This window comes from Anopheles coustani, chromosome 3 (assembly GCF_943734705.1).
Source record: "Anopheles coustani chromosome 3, idAnoCousDA_361_x.2, whole genome shotgun sequence".
Taxonomy (NCBI): Eukaryota; Metazoa; Arthropoda; class Insecta; order Diptera; family Culicidae; genus Anopheles; species Anopheles coustani.
Genome location: NC_071288.1, coordinates 28656637 through 28681467, shown reverse-complemented (window position 1 = coordinate 28681467; position 24831 = coordinate 28656637). Strand labels below are relative to the sequence as shown.

The following is a 24831-nucleotide window of genomic DNA, read 5'->3' as shown; positions in this document are numbered from 1 at the left end:
ATGTATGTGAGTGTGAAAGAGAGATTAAAGTTAACGTTTTTTAACAAGAATCTATCAAGGGGTGTAGGTAATAGTGATAGCTAGAAGATATAAACTGAACTGGTAGAGGGGTGCTACAGAACTCTAACAGTTTTATTGTTATTATTGTTTTTTTTTTTTGTAAAAAAGTTTTCTTTGCATAATTACCTTCACTTTCGGAACCTAAAGCGATGGAAAGGGAGAGAGCTTGTGCGCACACCAGTTCATTGGATTGGTTAGATGTGATGTTCTGCACCTTTCTTTTTCGTTTCAGCACAATGCAAGCAACGGGCGTTTGCTTACTTCGTGGGGGGTTTTGGGACTAAACGGTAAAGCTTGTAAGGACTATGTTTTGGTTTTTATGCTGAAATTATATGTTCCACCTGTCACCAGCGGTATTAGTAGAAAACTAACCACCCCATGTTCGTTAGACAGTGTTGATGATTTATTATGACTTATTTTGCCTCTCGAATGTGAGCATGATTATCGTGTACGTGTACAATTTCCACTAGAATTCGAGTTATGTACAAGCACAACAATGCCACTATATCGATTGAATGTTTCCATGTTTTGATATTTGATTTAACCATGCAGTTAATGTACTTTTTTCACTTCCCCCACATTCTCGCTGGTTTATTTGGTTTGTTTCTATATCTCTTTTTTGGAGATTACCTTTCCTAATTTTTACTTGCAAGAAACAGATGGCTTCCCGATCTTTTCCCAGTTTTCTCTATAACATTACAAGATCAACTAACCTAACTTATGTTTCATGATCCGGAGACCATAGATTTTGCGCACGCCTCCATGCATGTGCACGCCATATGATATTCGTTGTAAAGACATCCGTTTTAGCGATATTCTCATTTTCTTGCCTTCTCTTTCACTTGACCAATCTTGAACCGTTGCGGTAGTGTAGCTTCTTGCTGGAGAACTTTAGGAACCCAAAACCATCACTTATCACTTATGTGTCGTTTCAGTTTCTCGCCAGAAATTATGATGTCTGCGGTGAACAATGTTGCATATGGATTTCACAAACTAATAACATTACTTTATTGTCTTCGATGGTGCCTGTACGATACTGTTTGGGCAACATTTGCATCTTATGTACACATGTATATAATACAAATTTGAACCGAAAACAAATAAAACAAGCCACATGTGACCGACTTCGAATAAGCCATACTCTTGTCAAGCAAACACGCGCTAGTCGCGATGGTAGGAAATCATAAATATGAAAGGCAATAAACACATTTCAGTGGTCGACTCCCACATTTTTCCAGTGAAATCTAGGCTTTAATAAATCGCTTGACCGCAGGTTTGCTGTACTTTGCAGTGCACGACATTCCTGTTCCAGTGTTTACCACAATTTTCCGTAGTGTGAATTTTGCTACTGACTTACTACAAATGGGTTTACCCGCGAACGTCCTTTCTGTTCATTGTTTGTTTTTTTATTACGTAAGGAGTATACGAAAGCGAAATACATTGATGAAACTAACCAAAGAAATGGGAAAGAAAGACCACCACACGCTGGCGCTGAATGGATCGAGAGTGTATACAGAGAGACATTTTATTTTACGCCGCTGCATGTCCAAGAACCATTTGATAGGATTTACGATTTGCGCTAAGGTACATTATTTTACTATAACTTTTCCGTTTCTAGAAACATACGGTTCTCGTTTCGTTACAAAAACATAAGAAAAATAATTTTCGAATAGTTTTTCGCCATTGTTCAAAATCATCGGGTTTAACAAGAATAAATTTTTCAAAAATAATAGATTTTTTCAAGGGTAATGAAAAAAGCAAAACATTTCACGTTTGAAGAATTAAAAAAAAAGGTAAAAAGATATCTATTTTCGATAGTGATGTTGCGATTGTCAGTTAGATGACAATTTCGATGATAATATAAATAAAAAGGTGGAAATAGTTTAAAAAAACTGAGCGCAAAACTTGTCTGAAGGGTGGCAAGATACAATTTGGATGTAATAGTGACTATTTACAGTGCTCTCGGTTGCAATTTGGCTATGTACATTTACATGATCAATAAAATTGGCTACGAGCAGTTCTAACACTTTTCACACTTTCTTTTAGCCTCTAAATTGTCTAATGAGTATAATGCATTCGTCTCACGCGGATGAATCTATTTAACTAACATGGATATCGTTTGAATTTGTATCGTGCGCCTTGTTGTATCACATTGACAGGTATTTCTCCAACAAAATTTATGTATACACTACCAACATTATCGCGCAGGTATTGAAAAATCTTGCGTGTAATTTTTTTTTTTAGAGTAGTAAACACAATGACCTGGTTGGCAGTGACTGTTACTTCCTTTTTAATTTATCTTTCTCAACTAGCAGTTAATATAACCAACATTCACAGTAGAAAGAAAATCATAGCTATCCTTATGATAATACGTAAAAGAGAATTCTCGCTCATTGCTGTCTCAGATGTTTAACAATTATAGTTGATGAAAATCTACTTGAAACAAAAGAGCTGAAAGTTTAACTTCCCAACAAGCTGTTGTTGTTGGATGCAAAGGTTTCTACACAAATTCACAGTTTTACACAATATAGTTAAGGCTTTTGGAAACTAGTTAACCTACTATGCCATCCAATATAGTAAATAAATTCGTATCAAACAGACCGAGATTTCAGTGTTCAAAGTACGTAAGCTCATATGTATTACAGATAGTAAGAATTAGTATAACTTGCAGTGCATCTTTGCAAGTTTCGATACCGACATACAGTTTGGTTTTTTATTCTCGTCGAAGAATCGTTTTAAATCCTTTGAATTTAACGTTTTTCAACGTTCTCAAACAGGAGAATGCTGTTCGATTAGTATTTCCGTTTCACCGTTCAACTCGGCGCAATAATTTCAGTCAGTAAAAGGATTACAGAGGTGGAAACTGTTTGTTTTTTGTACAAAATATAGATCTCACATAGAGCCAGTAAAATAAGCAGAGGTGTTAAAAATCGATTTCTAAAGAAAATTAGTCCAATTATTACGAAACAGAGAGCTTCCATCCTTCACCATCGATCAGCGTTTGTAGTTACACGGGAAAGGTCAAAAGAATTTAAATACGACTCACCTCTAAACCGACCATCGTGGTCCACGGTGGAAGCATCTCAGCATTAATATTTCCTCGGTACTAACGTGTAAAGTTACTCGCTTTGACACTTTCCAGGGCTCCACACCACGCATCTTGGCTCTAGATTTACTAATACAGTGTGTACTCATTTTCAACTGCTACTAAAGTTGCATTGGATTATTTCTTTGCATTGAATTTAATAGAATTTCTTAATTTCATATTGAATTCGAAGATTTCACCAAACAGTGCAAATATGTTGTTTCCTGATCAGTTTTAATCCAGTCAATCAAAGGCGTTATTATTTGATTCACAAGAATTCAAGAAAGTGTCAAACATATATATACCAACAATTTGAACATTTATGGAAATTGTATGCTGAATGATCCATTTCCATATGAACCAGCTCCCACTCTTACACTGAATCGTTCATATGGAAATTATTCAATCGAACGAAAGTTAAATTATTGACAATTTTGAGAAAGCATATTTGACATGTTGCTTTATGATGAAATTTATTTTCATGCAAATATTTACCGTGCGGCGTAGGATTGATTGAAATGTTTGATTAACATCGAAGGTGGGAATTTCGGTCCAAAGTCTTGATCATAGGTAGGTTCGATTGCATGGAGGAGCATACTCGTCGGTTCTCTTTTTTTTCTACTGCTTTCAAAACTGCTTAGGTTGATTGGTTCGTTTACTCGTACCACAGCTATTACGGTTTCGTTTGAATTACATTAATTAACGTTTGCTTTCCGACTTGATTACCATCCTATCAATTGAGCGTGATCGTCGGAGGATGAAATTTCTGAATCCACCTGTACCTGACATGTCGATGACTTGCCGCTCGACCTTCGTGTAACGATCGTGAACTCATTAGACTTTCTAACTAATTTTCTACCAACATGATTCGCAAGGCTACGAACGTTCGAACGCGTTATTCCGTGTTCGTACATTTCCCACGACACCACCATTCTTAAGACCCGCTGTCCTTATGCACACAGTTTTTTCTATTGCTATTGCTAGTACGTCGCTCGCTACCACTACCACCACCCGCCTTAACGTCCACACCGGTGGTACTGAGGGCGGCCGCTACCGAAGGCAGAGCTGAAAGGACGAATGACCAACACAACCACCAGCACCAGCACCACCACCAACGTTGGGGGCCGCCCAGGAACACGCTCCCACTACCGGAGTAATAATTATCTAGGGACGATGCGCCCCAAAAACCGAAAACCCGTGTGATCACATGGTTGATGCGAAGCGGGGGGGGTCGTGGCCGTGGAAGGGTCGAAAGTGTGGAGGCCGATGTGTGGGAGGGTGGGGTTTAGATGGGGGATTAGTCCATGGCAGATTGTTGCCAGTGGTAGAGCGGAGTGTAAGAAAGAGAAATAGAGAGAAAAAGAGAAAAATAGGAACAATAAGAGAAAGTTGAAAAGGATACGGTACATCCTTTATCAATTGATTATCTCCCATTGTCACAGTTTCTCTACAGGATTGTCTGGTTTGTTTAATACTGGGAACGTTTGGTTCTCTAATTGCCAGCTCTAGGTCGAAATGGGCGAAAGAGTTTCGCACTAAACCAAGCTCATGCAACTATGATTTAATAATTTGGTTTGTGTACAATGTTGACTCTCCACACAAATGTTTTAATGCTTCACTTTTCTAGTAACTGCTTCTACTCTACAGAACATTTAGCGTTTGTCAATCGAAGGAAATATGTGTGATTTCAGACACTAGCGATCAAATTACATTGAAGGACTAAATAGGAAACATAAATGGATTATAAAAAAGCAAACCAAAACACAGTTACATTTTCTCTACTGAATCCAAACAGTTACTATTTACAAAAAGTGTATGCCCACACTGCACTGGTTTCAATGAACATTGTTTTTATTATGCTGTAATAGAAATATTCACGAAGCATTTGTATTAAACTTCTGTTCAAATCTGGTGTAGATGCTGCTAATCTGTTAAAGCTTCAGGCCTAGAAGGCTTGGTGAATGAGTCCTTCACATTTCCGGTTCATTAAAGCCAATCAAATGAAGTGGATTAAACAAGCGGAAGGGAGTGAATTTTACGGCTATTAATTCATTCTGGAATAACCAACTAATGACGGAATGTTTTTTCCCACAAGCATATTGTGTACAGGCGATTAAACGGATCGGTTGTGCGTAAACGATCGTTTTGTTTAGAGCTCGTAAAATCCAAGTATTAAAAAAAACTATATGACTTTCGTAATTGAAAAAAAATGATCATATTTATGAAGTCATCGATAAATGCAGGGCAAGCTGCTAAAGAAAGTCATTTACTATGATATAATTACGGATTACAATAAAATAATTTCTAAACAAATTAGCATCTAATAGTAACTTCAAAAGATTAATAAAGTCTACAAAGAAAATACAAAGCCATACATAGTGGTCTCCTGACAATGAATAAAAAGATTACGATAATAGTCAAGAAAGCATGAAACTGTAAATCATTTAAGCAGCAAGTGTCGGCGTCATTGTGTCGTGGTTTGTTTGGTTCGTTCAAAGATAAATTAAAACAAACCATTGACTTTGTAGCACGATTCGTACCAGGACGTCTACAGACCGCAGGCAAATGCAAAACCGACGGACGAAATGGTGACAAAGTCTGCGTCTCTATCCTTCGGCAATTTATTTTTACGGCCGTAGGTTCCATCACGGACAATGAAACGTGCTAAATGTGCAAATTCTTCCTAACCTTTCGCCGTTTCGTCCATCTCCATTCCGTGCCGCTGCTGTTTGCAGACAGGAAAACAAATAAACAGTATCGCGGCAAATAAAACCACCAACTCGAGCCAGTCGATTCCGATAAGACGGTTCTGGGAAGAACGGACACGATCAGCATAAACCCTTGCCGGCGGTTTCAGCGATCTGGTGGTTCACGGGTGGGTCATATTTTAGAAACCGGACGGCGGAGAGAGTATGGATGAGCGAAGAATCCGGGAGCATGCTTTTGCTTCTATCCCGACGACGAAAGGCGCGGAAATTAGTGGCCGGAAATTAATTTAGCCAAACGAGAAAACAAATAAAATTGCACTTGAACGAACACATTGGAATGCTATGCAAAATAATGTGGAATGAGAGCCAGAACAAAATGCGAGGGAACAAGCAACATTGTGCATAGCCAGACGTTTTCGCAACTTTTCGGTGTGGTCTTTGGCGCTTGGGAATCCGAAAACTGTAGAATGGAATGATTAAACAAACCGACCGCGGAACCTCCAACAAGAGCAACAGTAAAGAACATCGAAGGAAACTATTCCAATAAACGATAACATGGCTGGGAAAGAGGCGCAAACACAAAAGCACAACACAACAACGTGGAAAACAAAACGAATAGGAAAAGTTTAGCGTACGAAACCGAAGTGAATATGGCTGGAAAACGGATGACCGCTCGCAAGTCTGTATTGCTTGATGTTTAGAAACATCCTGTTTAATTTGTCCAAATCAAACAAATTTAGCTTTAATTAGCATGAAATAAAACAGCTTCTGTAGCAAACACAAAAGTAATTAATGCTTCCGGAGTCTTGTTCGCGAAAGTTAGAAGTGAATCACTCAAGTTATTCTTTGCGCTTAACACCGATTCTTTAAGCGGTAAATAATAATAAAAGATAAACATACTTTTATAAAAAGAAATATTAAATTTATTATTTTCATTCTTTGCAAAAACTTCACCCAAACACGATGAAAGATTTGGAATCACTGAGGCAAGACAGCGTTGGAAGAATGCCGCCCGACATCAATTTCCTTCACTGGGCGCCGTGCGGCCCCTCACAGAACCTTCGGTACAGCAAAGTGCAACAACGATGGGTAGTATTGGTGTGGAATTTTAAAATGAATAAAACTAAGCATAAAACATTCTCCTGCAGGGAGGAGTGAATCTAATTAAAAACTATCACGAACGATTTCCGCTCGTATACGCTTTTTCATCGTTCGTTAGATCGTTCGTTCCCCTGGCTCGTTTAGCGATATCGTTTGTGTTGTACGGAACAACTGCGAAATGATTTCCAGCGAGCAACTTGTAACGTATTTACTCGGGCTAAATGAATTTCTTGCAGTAACTTGCTTTTCTTACGAAACATCAAAACAACACGCTCCTGGAAGCTTATCGCCGTGAACAGGTTGAGTATTTATTCTCGTACATCGCGAAGACATGCAGAGGAAAAGGTTTGAAAGAAAAGTAGACAAAATGGTACTACTACAAGAGAAATCGAAGAGATTTTCAGAAAATGAAAGCGAGAAAGTGGAGAACAGAAAGCGAGAGAGCAGAAAAACGGATAGCGCAATAAGAATTTTTTGAAGTCAAGCCAAGATAGTGTGAAGAAAATGAGAATAGATCGCTAGAAGGTAGTATAAACGGCAGCATCATAACACAAACGTATAAATCCTCTCAGTAAACGTGTATATGAGTTGGTTCTGGAGTGTCGACTCATCAGTATCTTTGCCAAGGCTAAGTGCAATACATTTTGTGCTTCTAATTTAGTAATTTCACGCTAGTGTTACAATTTTCGATTTGTTTCTTCCATCGTCTTCTCTTGCCAATCGGATTTTATTTTATCAAAGCTTTTTACAATTGCATTTCCATATCGTAACATTTTTATAGATTACTATGTTTAGATTAGTTCTTTTACTCTTGTTTTGAGATTTTCGACAATGTAAACTCATATGGATTTACACACGGGTAAAATAATACAGAACTAGCTATTACCAATTCGTTCTTACATTAAACTCTTGCTTCTATCCACTTACATTCAGAGGTTTGAGTGCTTCGCAATAAGTTTACTTATTACCGTTTAACTTCCATCTCCGGATGGTTTTCAGGCCACTTATTCAAATAAAATTACTTCACTAAAATCGTACACCAGCCACAAGAAAACCAATTTACCAAATAATGCACTCCACTTCTATTTGGTGTCTGTTTATTTGCTACGCTGAACAATACATTTGCAACAAAAAAAAATTAGAAAATGTTGCAAAAAAAAGTTAAAATGGAATCAAAAAGCTACCCAAACTTTTATCGATTACAAAATGAACGAGCCTTGTTGAACTCAAAACGAAGGAAAGAAGAGAATTATTTACGCATTCTTACAAGCATTTCTACAGACAGTCTACGACAGAGCAAAGGAATGAAAAAGTGTTGTAATCTTGAGTTTTTTTTCTTGATTTCACCACGCAAGAGTTGTACTTCTGAATGTGTGTGAATGCAAAAATGTAATTTGCTGATTTTTTAGATTTATTTAGAGCTACAATTACGACAAAACGTTTTCGATCCAATTTTTGTCGGTCGGTGGCAAGTAAAGTCCAATGCCGTTGGCGTAATGCTGAGCAAATAGTAGGAATTCGTGTTCCAAAGCCACCAGTTACCTCTAAAATACGCTTGTACCGAATACCAACGCAGCAACAAATGTACGTTGCTTATAAGTGTTTTGTAATGTTTTGTGACGCGTTGGTTTATATCGACTGAACCGACCCTTTTTCTTTTGCAACATTGGATCAAAAAAGGAAACGCGAACACGACCGGGGTTTGTTGTTTCCTCTGTTAACTTGTCACAAAAACAAACACCGTTTCCGGCGATGACAACGCGCCCCGACCCGCGAGGGAGGGGTGTGTGTGTTTTCACCCATGTAATTAGCGAAGTATCGAAGCGATTAAACGAACACAAAACTACACACGAAATAAACAGTTAACAACAGCAAGGTAACATCCTTAGGCATATTAGTGGGCACAGAGAAGGGGCCTCTGCTGGCGGACGAGAAGCCGCCGAAGCCGGCCGGGATAACCTGGTAGGTTGTGCCTAGGGAATTGTCGGACTCACCTCGGGCGGTCTTCATGAGTACGTGGGCCGCTTTCGAGAAACCGATCGCATTGTGCGCCGTCAGCTCTATCCGGTAGTAGGTGTCCGCCTGCAGGTTTCGCATCTCGTAGTTGGTCATGCGCGCGATGTCCTGCTCGATGCAGTGCTCCTCCATTTCGGTCCAGTAGCCGTTCACCTTCGTGCCCTGGATCGAGAAGAGGAGTATGGAAGCATTTGGGATGGAAGAGAGGGTTAGTTGATTCCAATAGACACAGACAATCCAACGACATTGGCAAAAGATCTACGATTTGAACGGGGGATTTCAACTCACCGGGCAGTACTTGATGCGGTACATGTCGATCGGTTCACCATTGTCGACCGGTATGCTCCATCGCATATCGAAGTGATCGGCGTACGGCGAGGTCACGATTGGATCGTTACCTTCCTCCTCGTCCTGAATGGGTGTGTGCAGGATCCGGGGTGTTTCCGGTTCGGATCGGCGCGGTGTCGACTGCTCCACCTGAGCTCCCCACTGGCCCAATCCGACGACATTGCGTGCCGCGAACCGGAACGAGTAAGCGGTCTGCGGCCGCAAACCCTCCACGATGTACGGACTGTCCGGGGACCAGGTGCGATTGTGGGCAAAGTTCCAATCTGGCTGTATATTCTCCTTCCACTGCACGGAGAAGGCCGTCAGCGGGAGCCCGGGTTCGACCGGTGGCGCCATAATGTCGAACGTGATCGAGGTCGCGCTGACGATGCGCGGTTTTGCCTGCGCTACCATTTCCGGGATGCGGGCCTCCCGCAGCTCCATCACGTGCTCGGCACTTCCCAGCTTGTTCCGCGCGACGCATTTGTACGCCGTGAAGTAGCGTCGGTCGCGCGGTGTGATGATCAGATCGCTGCGCAATCCGTGATCTTCGATGCGCATGTTCAGATCGTTCAGGTCCTGGACGCGCCGATCATTCCAGCGCCACTCGATCGTAGCGTTCGGGATGGCCTGGGCGAAGCAGCTCAGATTGGCCGGTCGTTCCTCCCAGGTGTACACGGGCGGCAGTGCTTTCATGTGGTCGAAGATCGGTCGGTACTCGACCGTGATGTGGCCTACCTTGAACGCCACGTCGCCCCGATTGCGCGCGATACACTCGTACAGGCCGTCGTCGGTGGTGGCCAGCCTGGAAATGCGCAGCGTGCCAGCCGTTTCGCCCTTCTCTTCGTCGGTCGTCTGCTCCAGGATGATGCGATCGTCGCTGACCTGGAGGCCGATCGAATACTCCTCAACGGAACCGTACCGACGGTAGGTGATTTCGGGTGCGGGCCGTCCGAATGCTTTGCACACTAACACCGCCTCCTCGTTCTCCGAGACGGTGATGTTGATGAATTCGATGATTTTCGGGCGGATCAGTACGTTCAGCTTTGTGACGGAGTCGGACTGGCCGGCGGGATTGCGAGCGATACAGGCGTAGCTGTCGTGGTCCTGCTGCTGCACGTTGCTGATGTCAAGCTGGCCGGTGATGGCATTGACGGAAAACCTACCATCAAAGCGGATTAGAGTTATGCGTGTGGGGAAAATCAATACATTAGAACGTGCATCATATCAGGAAACCCGCAATGGGAAGCCTCGGGGCGAAGAGTGTGTGTGTGTGTTGACTCTATGTGGCGTGGCGAAACCTACCTATCTAAGTCGGCCGCGTCCTGCTGGGTGCCTCGCTTAATCCACTGGAACTCCGGTACCGGTTTGCCGGTAGCGTTGCACATCACCGAGAACGATTGGCCCTCGACGGCGTCCATCACGAGCGGCAGCGGCTGCACTTGGGGCATGATCTGTACCTCGACTCTTATCTCACGGTTCCTTAGTTCACCCGTCGCCATCACGGCGGCCCGGCACGTATACTGCCCATCGTCCGCTTCGGTGATGTTCTTGATTAGCAGTCCCCGGTTTTCGATTACATACCGCCCGCTGGATTTAATCTGAAGCGAATTGTGAAGGGCCAATGAAAGTCAGAATGTTTATAGCTGTGTGAGCTTGTGTGTTGGTGTTTATATTTGCTTCTCCTGTCGACTAACATGCCGTCGTTGCAATATCGTCTCGATGGTAAAATTTAACAGATTAGCGTAAGTCTTACCTGGTCTCCGTTGCGAAGCCAATCGACAGTTGCCGGCGGGTTTGCCGTTACCTCGCAGCGTACGATGTAGTCCGTGCCCGAAAGGGGGCGCTGATCGGTGGGTGCATCCTTCCAGGTGATGGCAACTTTAATACAGAACATGAAACGCATGCAGAAAATATTATTAACTCAGAGGATTATTTATAGTTTTTAAATTGAAATCGTCTATGCAATAGTTTACGTCATTCTAAGCTCGTACTCAGACACGTTCTTGGATGATGCTTATCAAAATCAAACATAAACTAAACTGTGGTCGACGGGTCACTAGTTTACGACAGGTTATTATTCAAACTTTATTTAATTTGTTTTTTTTTTTCTCTTCATTAATACAACCATGAAGAAATGTCTTTAACCGCACACAATCTTTGCTTGACTCAAGGAGCGTTTCGTTGCTTAAAGTGTTTGTACTTTTGACCCACGAAGGAATTTGCTCGAACACTTTCCGCGTTGCTGCCGTGACAAGAAGCAATATGGTGCGAAAATCAGTTATGCAAACATTTCACCACCAAACTTTGTAAATGAATTTCTCTTATCGGCGATGGTGTATATAGCATAGAAAAATCTTTATCGTCCATAGCACGCGTTCCGTTACGTTATTTTTAGCCCAATGCCCGGGGGGGGGAGGGATAATTTACGCCAGGCACGACAAAGGCGCTGGCCAGCCGGCACGCCAAAAGCCACTTACTTACCGTACGTTTCGACCACGACGGCCGCGTTCAGCTTCTCGGTGACGGAGTAGGACGCCGCGCAGAAGTACGTGCCGGCCATCGATTCCTGGAGCGAGTTGAAGATTAGTGCCAGCGCCGAACCGCCCGCAATCGATTCCGTGTAGATCACCGGCGACGACGGGCCCGTCCTGCAACAAAAGGGGAAAAGAGGATTTGAAGCGTTCGTGGCGCCGTATCAGACACAATCCGGTCAGGCAAGGGAGGAGCGCGCAGCAATGATGTGATGGGAATGGGGGAGGGTAAAATCAATCGATCATAGGTTGGTTAGAGCACGTACGGTAGTGGTAGTAGTAGTAGATTCGGTGCGTATATTTGAAAAGTCTGTGATGGTGCTGGAGAATTATAAGAACACAGGTTTTCCCACTCGGTTCAGGTGGTGGGGTCCGAGAAGATTACAGGGGGCGAAGATTAGGGTGAGGTTGCGAAACCATTTCGTATCGATTGGAGTTAGTTTGCTTTCGACGCTTGCAAGAGAAACAGGCGCTTGTACAAGCGGATAAAGCTTTCCTAGAAGATTCTGGTGAGTCCAGAAATGGAAAAGCCGGCGCATCGTCAGCATAAGTTTTTGCTCGTTGACAAGACACCCCAGGCGGGAAGGTGGCTCCGCTCGTTGAAATGCACTTGTGAGCAATTTTATACCGATGACGTCTGCTATCGTTTTCCGGTCAAGAACACATTTAAGCGCTATCCTCTTTCCTCGCGCCAATACTATAGAAGCAGTGGAAAGCAAACAAATCAATCGCTTCGAAATATGTTAATTACTCCTACGCTGTACTAATATGTTCTACTGCGAGGCAAAATTGATAGTTACACAGGATGGCGGGGGCGAAACTGCATCCGAAGGTTAGCACTAGGTGCACAACTGGTGTTTCTTGTGCCAGTGAAGATAAGAAGGAATGGATGGTGAGAGTAGTGTGTTTGGTGAATGAAGGCATGGAACTACGAACATGGGAAAATTGTGTCAGCATTTCTTCTCGCTGGGAAACAGGAAAATGGAGCCGGGAAATAGAGAGTGAAAGGAGAGTGTGTGCTAATTTAGAATAGTTGTGTGTACAGCACCGCTTTCTTCAGGCGAAATGTATGCTACATATGCTAGCTGGCGGGCTTCATTCGGACATAATTAGAACTTCTGATTGATGAGAGCTGTGGCTCATAATATGACGTCCGTGTGGAGGGCAGAGGGCCGCCAATATGCTGATGGGACAAACATCTCAATTTCGCTGTGATGTCCGTTAGTAGTTGGATGAGTGAAGGAAGGAAAGGACGGTGAGAGAAGATGTCGATAGAATCTCAAACATCAACACATCGAAGACGGCAACAGGATAATACAATTAATGCATCGACGCTGCAGCAAAGACGCTGTGGCGATGTTGGTCCTGTGGACATTCCCGGTATGAAGTCGTGAAGGTAAATGCCTTTCCTAACCGGTACAATAGTTAATTTCCAACTCGACACGAACGGTGCACATGAAGAGCGAGAGGCGAATGAAAGGTGTCTACTGGGATCGTCGCACCGTAGCATCCGATAGGCGTTTGATTATACGCCACGTTTGGCATTTAAACGGTCCATTGCGTCGCCATCGAGCGGATAAGTGTGATACAACTCTAACTACATGTGGCGCTCGGTTGTGTGTAGGAAACACTCTCAGCGTGAAAGGGAGGAGGATGATGATGAAGGGGGTCCATTTAAAACTGAAGCACAACAACAGACCATCGACGTGTGCTCGGGAAACCAAGCTGGGCAGCAATATTGCGCTGGCATATGTTGAAGCAGCGACAGTGTGGTACACAACGAGAATGGCGAACGTGCGCCTTTTTATATGATTATAAGCTTTGTATGATTATTGCAATTGCATTGAATTCGGTTAAATTAGCTTTGTGCGCTTTGCTACACGCCACCGATGCAATTTTCGAACCTAACCAAGTCCACAAAATCATTAGAGCTGATTCGTTTTCGTACGGGGAAGAGGGATCGATAATTACGTTAGCAAGAGAGTTTGATTCGAAAGCCGCACACTACGTGAGATCGTTTCTCTAAATATCGCATTATTGTGGGGAGGGAAAACAAACAAACCGAAAATGAACCAAACCGGGTGAAACTCGAAGTATTCTGCACCAAAAACCAAGAGAAGGTGCACATCCCCCGAGTGGAAAATTGAACTGTACAAAAATCGAATTATGTCCCCCGGAGAGCACGTAAACAACGGAAATGATGCAGCGCGAGTGCAGCCGAGTACAAATGCGACACGAGTGTTGTGGGTGTGCATGTGTATTGGGCGCGTGTTTGCCACAACTAATAGACTTTGGTCAACGCATTATTAGGAAAGCACAACTTAGAGATTTACGATGGGCCTGAGATGACGGTGTTAATAACGCTAAAAATAAAAAATAAAAAACACGCAAATAATGTACGGCCCGTATCGTTTTTATTGCGATGAGGAACGAATACCGCCCCGGGCCGTTGGCGGTTGGCAGCAAATCATATTAACATACCATTAAAAGGTGAGATGAAATATAAAGGGGTTTTGAAAGACAGACACTTTTTGTTAAACTAATTGCAAACCAACTAAAATATGCACGAAACAGAAACAACAATGAATAAACAAGAAAGAAAGAAGAAAAAAAACAACAGAAACGCAGAGCTTTTCAACCATTCCTAGGGGGTTAGGAAAATAAAGGCGGGGAACACTTACTTCGTTGGAAGCTTACGACCTTTCGAATCGTACAGAGGATAGTAAGAGTTCATCCTACACCGGGGAATAAAATCAGCAGAGAAACAAAAGTTAAATCAAAAGTTTTCTTAGCACGGGAAACGCGGGATACGGCGGATGGGCGAGCGTTCGCAAAGAGGGGATAATGGAAATGCAGTTTGTGTAGCAACTGCACTTTTACGAGTTTTCAATTGGGTTTTCCGAAAACCGAACGAACGAACGAACGAACGGCTACAAGGGAGAATTAGATTGAAACTTATCACCTTCTACAACAATCGGAATGTTGTTCGGAATGGGGGGTTTTTAGGTTGATTTAACTTTCCATCTACTCACTCTAATACAATTAGGGACAATGTAAGTTGTTTGTTACACTATAATCTTGGATAAATTGTTAAATGTTCGCATCTTAACACATGTCATGTAGGCAAAACAAGTCCAATTGAAACTTTGTTTAATTTAGAGACGATCGTATTTGCGTTAAAGTGTGGTTAAAAATGAACCTTGTTTACTACCCCGTCAAGACGTCAGCCCAAATGTCAAAATAATAAAAAAAAAACCCCGTTAAGTTAACCACCGGACGCACTTCTGCCAATGTTGAGGCTCAAAGCCGACCTCAGCAAGATTGTGTGTTTACTTACGGCTTCGGCAGGATAGTCATATTGCGGTTGTCGTTCCATCTGAGATCCGAGATCAGATTGGTGTCCGGAACATCCGGGCGGCAGGTCAGCAGCAGCGAATGTCCGACCGGTTTGCGCTGCACGGACGATGCGGGCAGAATCTGAAGGCTGGGCTGCTTCTGGCGCTGGGAAGATGCAGTTCCTGCAAATGGAAAAATGAGGCGACACAAAAGGGAACGTTAGCCGGTAGATTCGTTTGTTGACCTTCGCCTTTGGGGGAGGAGGGATGGGGGGGGGGGGGGGGGGTTTAATCCAGCTTCGCGTGCTGCAGCCGGAGAGGTTAATTGTCAATTCCGTTACGATGTGTTTATTTTCAGCTTTGCTGTGTAGTTTTGCAGGCCGAAAGACAGGAAAAGTCAATTAAAACACCATCCCCGTATGTCACGGCGCTTCGAAAGGGTTACAAATGGTACCTTCAGATGAAGGTCTATGACGCCGGAATTCATACAGTCGGTTTTCAGCATTCACTTCGCTCTGTCTAGTATTTGGCTCAAAGATTCTGACGGATTTCCATTCCGAAGCTAACGAGGGAAAATGGAAGGATCTACGAAATAACCTTATCAACCCGACCGACTCCATTCGTGGGGTTCTTCCTACAGCACCAAGTTATGAGTCAGCAACTCTAGTAACACACCGTTTCCCCCCACACCTGATGCTTGCTTGTTTCACTATTTCCCTTTTTCCCTCCGGCAGCGAGGGGGGCACTCACTTAATCCGGGCACTGAACATTGGGGAGGAGGCATGTAAAGGCTCAAATAATGATGGCTTGTGCAATATGGTTGATGATTTTATGCAGTGTTAGGTAGGTTTATGACGTTCGCACGTCGACACGAGGCCCGGTTGATAGTGCCGGCCTCCGTTCGTGTGTTCGGGGTCCACCAATCCGGTCCTTTTCGGGGTCGTTGGAATCGTCTGCGGAACCGGAAACGGCCGGGAACGTTCATAACGAGGAGCTATACAGAGCTTGTAGTAATCCTCACCCGGAACGAGTGGAATACCCGGCGTATGACTTTGCACACATTTTGGATGTTGGCTCCTAGGAATTACTAAAGCCGTCGAAGGAGTGTGTGTTCCTTTTCTTGATGGAACTTTTCTCTTTTGAACGAAATGCATTGAGTATTGTGTGTTAGAATTTTTCAAGAATTTGATTTAAGCTAGTTTTGGCAAATTTAAGGAAAGTAGTTAAGGTAAATTGGTGTTTTCAAAATGATACTATAGCCCAAAATTGAATTTCTTATTTTAAATTGTAAAAATTATTTCAACTAAAAATGTCTGACATATTTATAAAGCCCCTCAACAAATTTTCGTACGATATTTTTGTTTACTACCTGACGATGAAATTCCTATGAGGTAATGAAACCCCCCTAGGTGGCCAAACCCCCGCCAGTTGTATTGAAGATGTTCTCCGGCCCTTCCTTCCTTTCGCCAACATTGGGCGACATTTGGAAATCCCATCATTCGTGGCGCAATGGTTCGAGTTTACCGCCATTAATTGTACTTTGATGCTCATCGAGGGAGATTTTAGGGCACGAGACAGCACGCTCCTCATCACGCTGTGCGGGAACGATGTAAAAGACCAACGGGACCACACGATCGAGCCCGGTCGTGACACATTCCGAAATAGCTGCACCATATTGCACATTTTATGCGCGAGTATGCCAGTTTCGCCGTCGAGTTCGTTAAGCGCGGCAAGTTATTTGTTGGCATTGGGTTTGGGCTAGACGACATCGCAGATGATGGTTTGTTGTTTGGGAGTGGGGGGTTCAATGTTGGTGGCCCATAAAATGGCACTAGTCATTGCGCGACCGCTGCATCGTGTGCTGCATATCCCATCCGCGAATCGGGCGAGGAACATTAAACATTCGTTGGTGGAAGTGGAAGAAGCACGATAATTTTCGACACACGAGACGATCGTTATACTCGGAAAATATACACCTCGACAAGCGGGCCCAACATTTTCGTCCTCCTAAGTGGCATCGGAGAGGAATCCGCACGGAAGTACCTGTGGCCATTGCGTTGATTTCCGGCTTTTCCTTTCGGAAGGAATTCAAGTTTTGTTACCCCGACGGAAACGTGAGGTACGCCTCGCTTGGCGGAACCACAACAACTCGGAAAAAGGAGTGATTGCTCTAAGCGGCATCCGTACACGGCCCAGCCAAGGGGTTGGTGATGGTTTACTCGTCCCAGGAGAGCCATACACGACGCCACGATGGCCATATGGGCGAGCGTTTTGATGAATTTACGATAACGGTGACGCTCAGATTTTATGGCGTCGTACATAAATTTGTCCAACCTGGACGCATAAGTTTGGTCGGATTTCCTGGGCAGTTAAAAAAATCTGTTGCGGGAACCAAACTTTTGGGAAAAACCCCCCCCTCAACGGTCTGTTGATCGTCAAATCGGTCGTTCTCCTGGGGCGGGATTTAGTTTACGAGCAGCTTAGCCGATTTGTGTTTGGGCTCTTGGGGCATATTCGATTGTCAATTAAATTTGGCTTTACGGCCTACATTAAACGATGTGCATTAATTTTATTTTACATCCTTCGGCAGCGCAAGGCTTTACCTTTTGATTGAGGCTCGGAATTCAATGCTTGGGTCAACCGATGGGGACATTTCACAACCAAAATTTAGGATATGGATTTAGTCACTTGAATATTGGCTTAAGCATTTTTATTACTTCATTTAAGACGTTACGTTGTCCGTAATGCTAGGATATGGACACGTGTTTAACTCGTGATTTAAAAATGCATGGGTTCACATTTGTATTACAACACACACTCTTACACTTCTGTCTGGCATTAAGAAATGATCCTTCTTCAAATGCGTAACTCAGTAGCAAAACCTGGCAGGGCAGACCCCGACTTTTGCCGAAAAATCGATATTTCCGAATATTCATTGCGGCTGGCTTTTTTTCTGTCGACTGTCTACGAGTGACATGATATACGACTAGGAGAGAACGAACGTCGACGATCGTTGCCGACATTCAAATTTGGAAAGCACGTCATCCCACCGACCCAGCATGCGGGAATGTTACGTGCGGCCACTGAACCGTACGCATGCAGATTATGAATATCTAAACATTACGAGCTTCGAATGACGCTGGGAGCGATGGTATGATACTAAAAAAAAAAGAAGCAGCATCATACTGTCGGTTTGACCTTTTTCGAGATGAGACGACCACGATGTGACGATAGTGTACGACATCAGAAGGTTCGGCTGCGAATGGTTCGAAACGTTTTTGTTTTTACAGATCACATCCTTGTATGCAGCGACGAACACTAATTTTGAGAGTGCAACTCTTTGGCAGAGTCTGTTAAAAAAAATCACATGAATGCTAGTCTGGACAACATTGCCTACCAAGAGCCTGTAAAAAAGGCAGCCGGAGTGCATTGAACTATCAGCTTCCTGCACCGATATACCCCCGGGCAATGCTGCAGCCCCATGTCCGGTTGAAAGTAATCGAGTTTTTGCCTGCTCTTTTATTTCACTCGTACGCGCCCGAATGTGTTTCGGGGCCGGAAAATGCCACCAGACGACGTTTCCAGCACGACGACAAGTTGATCCATTGCAAAAATGAAAACCGAAGGGCAAAAACAGGGGCATTGCAGCAAAGGATCAGATTGTATTTTTCAGCAACCCTACGGAAGACAGATGTGTCATGAATCTCCCTACAGTGTCCTCATCACATACGAAGGATGAAACAACACAACAACCGAATGAATTAATGAATGGATTTTACCACATCGATTGTTTGATTGCCAAAGTTGCTGAAGCGAAGAGTGAAATCTTCCTGACATTTGTCCACTTTTGAGACAAGTTCGATGCAATGAACTGACATGTCTAAAATTGAACTTGGTAGAAAAAAAGAAGAAACGTTCTAAAAAAAAGGATCGTTTTCAACAAAGAAAAACCTCACCAGCTTTCCTGACTTTTTTCTCTGCTGGATGTACTGCACAGGAACGAAACAGCACTGCGATCAATCAAGCTTTGCGAGACAAATAATAATCTAAAAGAAGCTTTACTTTTGGCTTCGGGAGGACAGACAGTTCGCGGCAGGATTATGTTGGAAATATTGTTCGCTATACCATTTGGAAAGTTCACTCTCGAATGTTACTGCAAAAACGGAAACACACGCACAAGGACTCACAAACAAACGGTAATGAAACAGTAACGACGAAAAATTCCTATCACTAGAAATGTGGAAAACGTACCATAAAGGAATGCAACGGAGGACTATTGGCGACTGGGACGAGTGTATTAATTTTGATGTTGATCGATGACGGGTAACGATGATGGATTTGTTACTTCCGATTCGTTTTTTCGCAGCAACCCAAAATGAGATAGAAATGAAAAAAAAACGGAAAGAATAATACCCAAAACCGGCATTCGTGAAGGGTACACACCGAAGAAACAAAAGTTCCGGTGGGCGGCGGCGGATTCTGTTGTTCGATCCGAACAAATCCCTCCCTGTGCCGGTGACATATTATGGGACATTATTTCATGCTTCGCTGGATGCTGAGCGAGGTTGCATTTTACGTTGAGTGACAGTTCCGAGCCGCCGCCTGCCTGGTGGAAGGAAAATCTGCCCCACGGGAAAGGGGAGAGTGGGAAAAAATAAAACGAAGGAAAACGCTGAAGCTTAGCATTTTCACTGACAGCTCTCGTGAGCGCGTATGTCGTACGCCATCAAACGATTTAAGAGACAATCAATAAAGCGTTGTTGCTACCGCACGGTTCGTTGGGAAAATGTCACATTCGTCTTTGCTAAAACTAAAAATCAATGAATAGTCTAACATGTAAATAGGTGGCATTTATTTGACAACCCTATCAATATTGCAGATATGTACGTACATTGACATAGGTTTTGTTCACTACCTGCCCAAAGTCTGCAACACCAATAACGGAGCCCATTAAATGGAGTGTGACCCCCGACTACAGATTGGACTTCGTAGTAAATTATCGCCTATCCTATGATTTCAACCGAATACCGACTATTAATACACCCGAGCCCTGAAATTATCGCCCGTCGGATAAACATAAACTAAATGGATGGACACACTATTTATTGGCGTATGTTTTAGGGAGCTAGAGTTTGCCACATGCTATTTAATTTATTTGTCTATTTGTGCTATAAGTTTGGCGTTCAATTGGTTGTGTTATTCGTTTAAGTTAAAAAATTTAACGTGAGATTCATGACGTTTAGTGTATCATGAAGACACCCGAAATTTGTTTAAAATAAGATAAATTCAACAGCCTGATTAGTACAAAACTATAATTAATAAAATTAAAAGAAAAAACAGTTTTGGATTACAAATCGTTCAAAATCAATAAACTGCTTTAAAAGCAATTTCAAATTCAAAGCCTGTATTAAGATACAAAACAAAGGACAACGATCAACTCTATTGAAGGCGCAAATGGATGCTGCAAAGCATGATTGCCATTATCCAATCGATTTCGGTCACATTTAAAAGAGCATGCGAAACATAAATCGCCTTATCACCGACGCGATCAATCAATTACGAAAGCAATATCCTTTGGAAACGATACACACTACTGCCTTTTGTGTGCTCATTATTGCCGGTTGTACGCATCTTCTAAGCATCGCACCATGAAGCGTGCGCATACATAGAAACATAATAACTCCATCGAATGGAATTGATTATTCATTCGATCGGAAGACAAATAAGGTGCATTTCCCAATGCAACGTTGTTTCGACTAAAACCATTATCATGGCACACACATACACACATACGTTGTGTAAATTTACCGTAAGAAAAGCGATCGTTGGTAATTGCATCATACCCGAATCAACCACCTCGCTCTGCCCCGCTTTTCATGGAGATGAAATTATCTTCAACACACTGCAGGTGTTTGGAAAGTTTTCAACTAGATGCCGGTGGGGATCGCACTCGGGAAGAGCCAGCTTTTACCTTTTTAGGGAAATCAAGCAGAAATGGAACATTGATTGCAAAACACGCCGGAGCAAGCAACCTGTCGATTGAGACACCGAAGCTTATTTACCTCCATGAATGCAGTTCGGAGCGTTTTGTTTGCTACGCTACGGTGTGCGTCCACTGCAAATACGAATATGCTTACGCCATTCGAATGAAATTCAATTCCCGTATGCGCGATGTAGACGACGAGGATATAGAGCAGTTGTCGATGAGCACAACAGGCTCCATTGCACACAATGAACCTCCCGGAGGTTCGGGAGTAGCAGCGTCCTTCGTTTCATTCCACCAAGGGAGGACTCCTCTCCCACGCTTACCGTCATCTTCACAATGGTTCCCGTTTTCAGCACCACAGCAGGATGGTTTCTTTGGATATGCACGAATCCAGCACGACGTACGATAGCGAAAGCCTCAGCGAAAGGACACAAACTCCAGCAGTCGGTCGCCAGCTGAAGGCTTCATATCAAAAGCTCGCACAGGTGCGTTGGAGCAGTGGTGGGGGACCGGATCTATTGATCCGGGGTTGGCACCATCAAAGGATACGGATAGGGTCTTCGCTCCATCCGATGGCGAAGAGCCGATATGGCGGTGAAACCTTTTTTATCGGAACTACCCACACCTGTGTCACGAGCTGTGTGTGTGTGTCCTTGTGCATCCTTCCGGACTGATGAACTGGTGTGTGCTCATGTTCAACATCGGGTGAGCTATTTATTTCCCAGATTAGAGCATTATGTGAAGCATTGTGCAAAAGAATTAGCGCTCAGACGACTGGGCTTTGGTGGTGAACGCACGGAAATGGATTTATGAGTTCAACCTGCCAGAAAGAACGCTTGAAAGGACGTTCTTGAAGGTTTCTACTAACAGTGTATAAGCCGGGTTACCTGTGCTTACCTGCAAGGGCATTGGTATTAGCAACCTAGCAAGGCTGGTATTAGTTCGAATTTTGCATCATTTCCTTTCTTATTAACTCGTTCCGGCAAATGCACGAAAGGAAGATATTTGTCTATCGGATACGTACGTACGTACGTAAACCAACATCTATCGATCACGGTTGGCCACATAATCAATTTTCTTCCCTCCCACCAAACGACCCGATCCGAGGAAACTGAAAGCACCACACCACGATCGATATAGACCCTTTCTGCGAACGGACTTCCGGCCGGCCGATAACATTGCTAATGATAACTCAATTGCTGTCTTTAGCGGCAAACTTCATGAACAACCAAACGGACCATCGAGGACCATTTCTTGGCAGCAGTTCGTGGAGAGTTTTTCGCCTTTCCCTATGGAGGAATCTTTTCGATTTTATCGAGCTTCGCATTCGAAACCGGTTAGGATCCGGAGCGTGGAACGATGGGTGATACACCGGGCCGGAACCTTCTATCTTTAGTGGCGTGGCGAGTGGCTCTATTTTCGGTACTTCATTTGCCATCGTTGCCAGCGGAAGGATCTGGAAGACATATTTGATGGCCACCGAACGATGGCTATACACTGTTCTCTAGGGAAAGGTGGGGTGGGCCTACCAGCGGGAAAATTGATGGACAAACTGTCGGTAGGTAGCGCACTCTCCCCCCGGGAAGAGATGCCTTTCAGCGCGTGGAAAATCGTAGCGAGAACAAGATTGACGGCCCCGGCGGGAATTCGGGGGGTAGGTCCGCTCGATTTAGACGGCAATAGAACCGCTCATTTGGGCGCAAGGGAGGACGCCCGAAAAGAAAGTTAATTTCATTGCAGCAAAACACCGAGGGGAAAAGGAGGAAAATACCCCGCGAGAGCGTCAAAGAAGACGCTGATTTCCCGGTCAATGAGGAAACGTCTTCTGCCCTGCCCGATGAATGGGAACGATTCGCCTGAACCTCGCCCCCCGAAAAATCGAGACTTCGCTCGAGGTAGCAATTTCCCTGCTAAGTGTAAGCAGAAGTGGAAAATACCAAACTCGTGGTCTAAAAGCAAGCAGCTCGAGAAAAAGCAGTAGGGCCTAAAGAGCGAGCGCCATCGAATATTTGAGGTGAGGAATTCGGACCAAAACGCCGTGACAGAATATTTGACGACAGACTCCCTCCTCCTCGCCGCCGCCTTTCCTCTTCTACCCTCTTTCCCTTCCACGAAGCTCTAATGCCGTGTGACAATGGCGAACGATCGTCTTGAAGTGGGTTGCAGGTATGGTTGTTATGCCTCTTTTTCTACCGGCTCTCCTAGGCAAAACGCCGATGATGACGACGGACGATGGTTATCAGCGGAACGGAAAGTGAAAGTGATGGCTCTGAAAAACGCGACGGAGATGGCTTCGGTGGAATGTAAAATGTCCAAAGTATTTTACAAGCAATGCGCGACGACGACGCTTTTGGCATTCCTTTATCGTTGAACTTTAAACGTTAACGAAGGAAGCGATAAAAACGTGCAAGTCTTTTAAAGGATCGGCAATGGCAAAGTTCAATAAATATGAATATAAATGTAATTAAACTTAGTTTAAATAAAGGTAAAATCATTCAAGGTTGTGAAAGTTTGTAAGGTTAAAATTTGCAACGGACAAACGACCCTGAAAGGAACGAAATTTATGTTAACCTCATCGATCGGAAGGGACACTCACACCACACGAATGTTCTTATTTTTACTGAACAATAGAAGAACTACTCATCCTGCGGAAGTGTAGGTCTTTGTCAGTATTATGTTTTCTTCTCGGTATGTGACCAAGGAATTTGTTGTATAGCGGTCGCACAAGTAGAACCACTTGGTGTAGTCCTTCGGCTTGTCACTTGAACGTGAAGAAGGACATTCGGGTGCGCAGAGGCACGACCGTTGTTATGCCGTCATCCGATTGTTATCCGATCAGCACAGCGCTTTTATTATAACTGCCATGTTTGCCCGTCGTTCGCTTGCCTTCCTAACCGTGGGTCGCAGAAGAATGACGCATGTTTCATCATCGTTGGAAATATTATTTTTATCCGTCACCAAAAGAGATATGCCCGAAAAGCATATTTTTGGCCCGGTCGTTGCGGTCAAGACCAGGTTAAAAAAAATTAACTTGCAAAATCCAGCTGCCCATTGCCGGAAGGAGAAATGAGAGTCATTTTGAGATAATGACAATCGACGGTCCACTGTCAAACGGTCGATGGGAAGCTGGCCGCCCCAAAGCCCACGACAATATGGCCCCCCCCCCCGTGCATAAAGCGGTTTTAAGGAAAAATTTCAATAAACCGGAACACTGATGCTCGACCAACCTGAAGATTGTTTTTCCCTTCGTCAACGGTTCGGTCGAATGAAGGTCACCGAAAGAAAGAGCAAACCCCGAAAGCAGCCGCTATCGTGAGGTATGAACAGAAGATGGGAGAATAGATTTCGCGAAGCGATAGTAGCATGACAGAAATGAAAATAAAAATGTACACAATGATGACATGCAGCAGTTTCAGTTGGAGTTTTAAAAACGCGTGGTCGGAAAAACTTATCCCCGATCATTAGCATGAAAATGAATAGCTGAAAAGGTTGATGCGACCATAGATCGGGGTCCGATAATCCATCTCTTTGAACGGTGCTCTGGATCGCTCTTGTCATCGCTTCAAGCAACCTCTACAGAATGCTTCAAAAAGAGGAGACAGTTGGTTATCGTTTTGTTGTTCCGGAACCGTGGCAACATTTTTCCACACCTTTCTTGTGGAGCCCCAACAAACATCGA

General features: G+C 43.7%; 2 protein-coding genes across 2 annotated transcripts in view; one reads left to right on the top strand and one right to left on the bottom strand.

Moving 5' to 3' along the window:
• The window catches only part of LOC131258941 (vacuolar protein sorting-associated protein 37B), a 492072-nt gene that overhangs the window by 424963 nt on the left and 42278 nt on the right, over positions 1–24831 (top strand). The window lies entirely within an intron of this gene.
• LOC131258921 (fasciclin-2) overlaps positions 1–24831 on the bottom strand; it is a 50725-nt gene that overhangs the window by 4130 nt on the left and 21764 nt on the right. The window contains exons 2-8 of the mRNA XM_058260321.1: positions 15169–15349; positions 14513–14566; positions 11782–11948; positions 11054–11178; positions 10603–10898; positions 9259–10459; positions 8949–9132 (exon numbers count right to left, since the gene is read on the bottom strand). Coding sequence (XP_058116304.1) covers positions 8949–9132; positions 9259–10459; positions 10603–10898; positions 11054–11178; positions 11782–11948; positions 14513–14566; positions 15169–15349 — 2208 coding nt within the window. The remainder of the gene's footprint in view (positions 1–8948; positions 9133–9258; positions 10460–10602; positions 10899–11053; positions 11179–11781; positions 11949–14512; positions 14567–15168; positions 15350–24831) is intronic.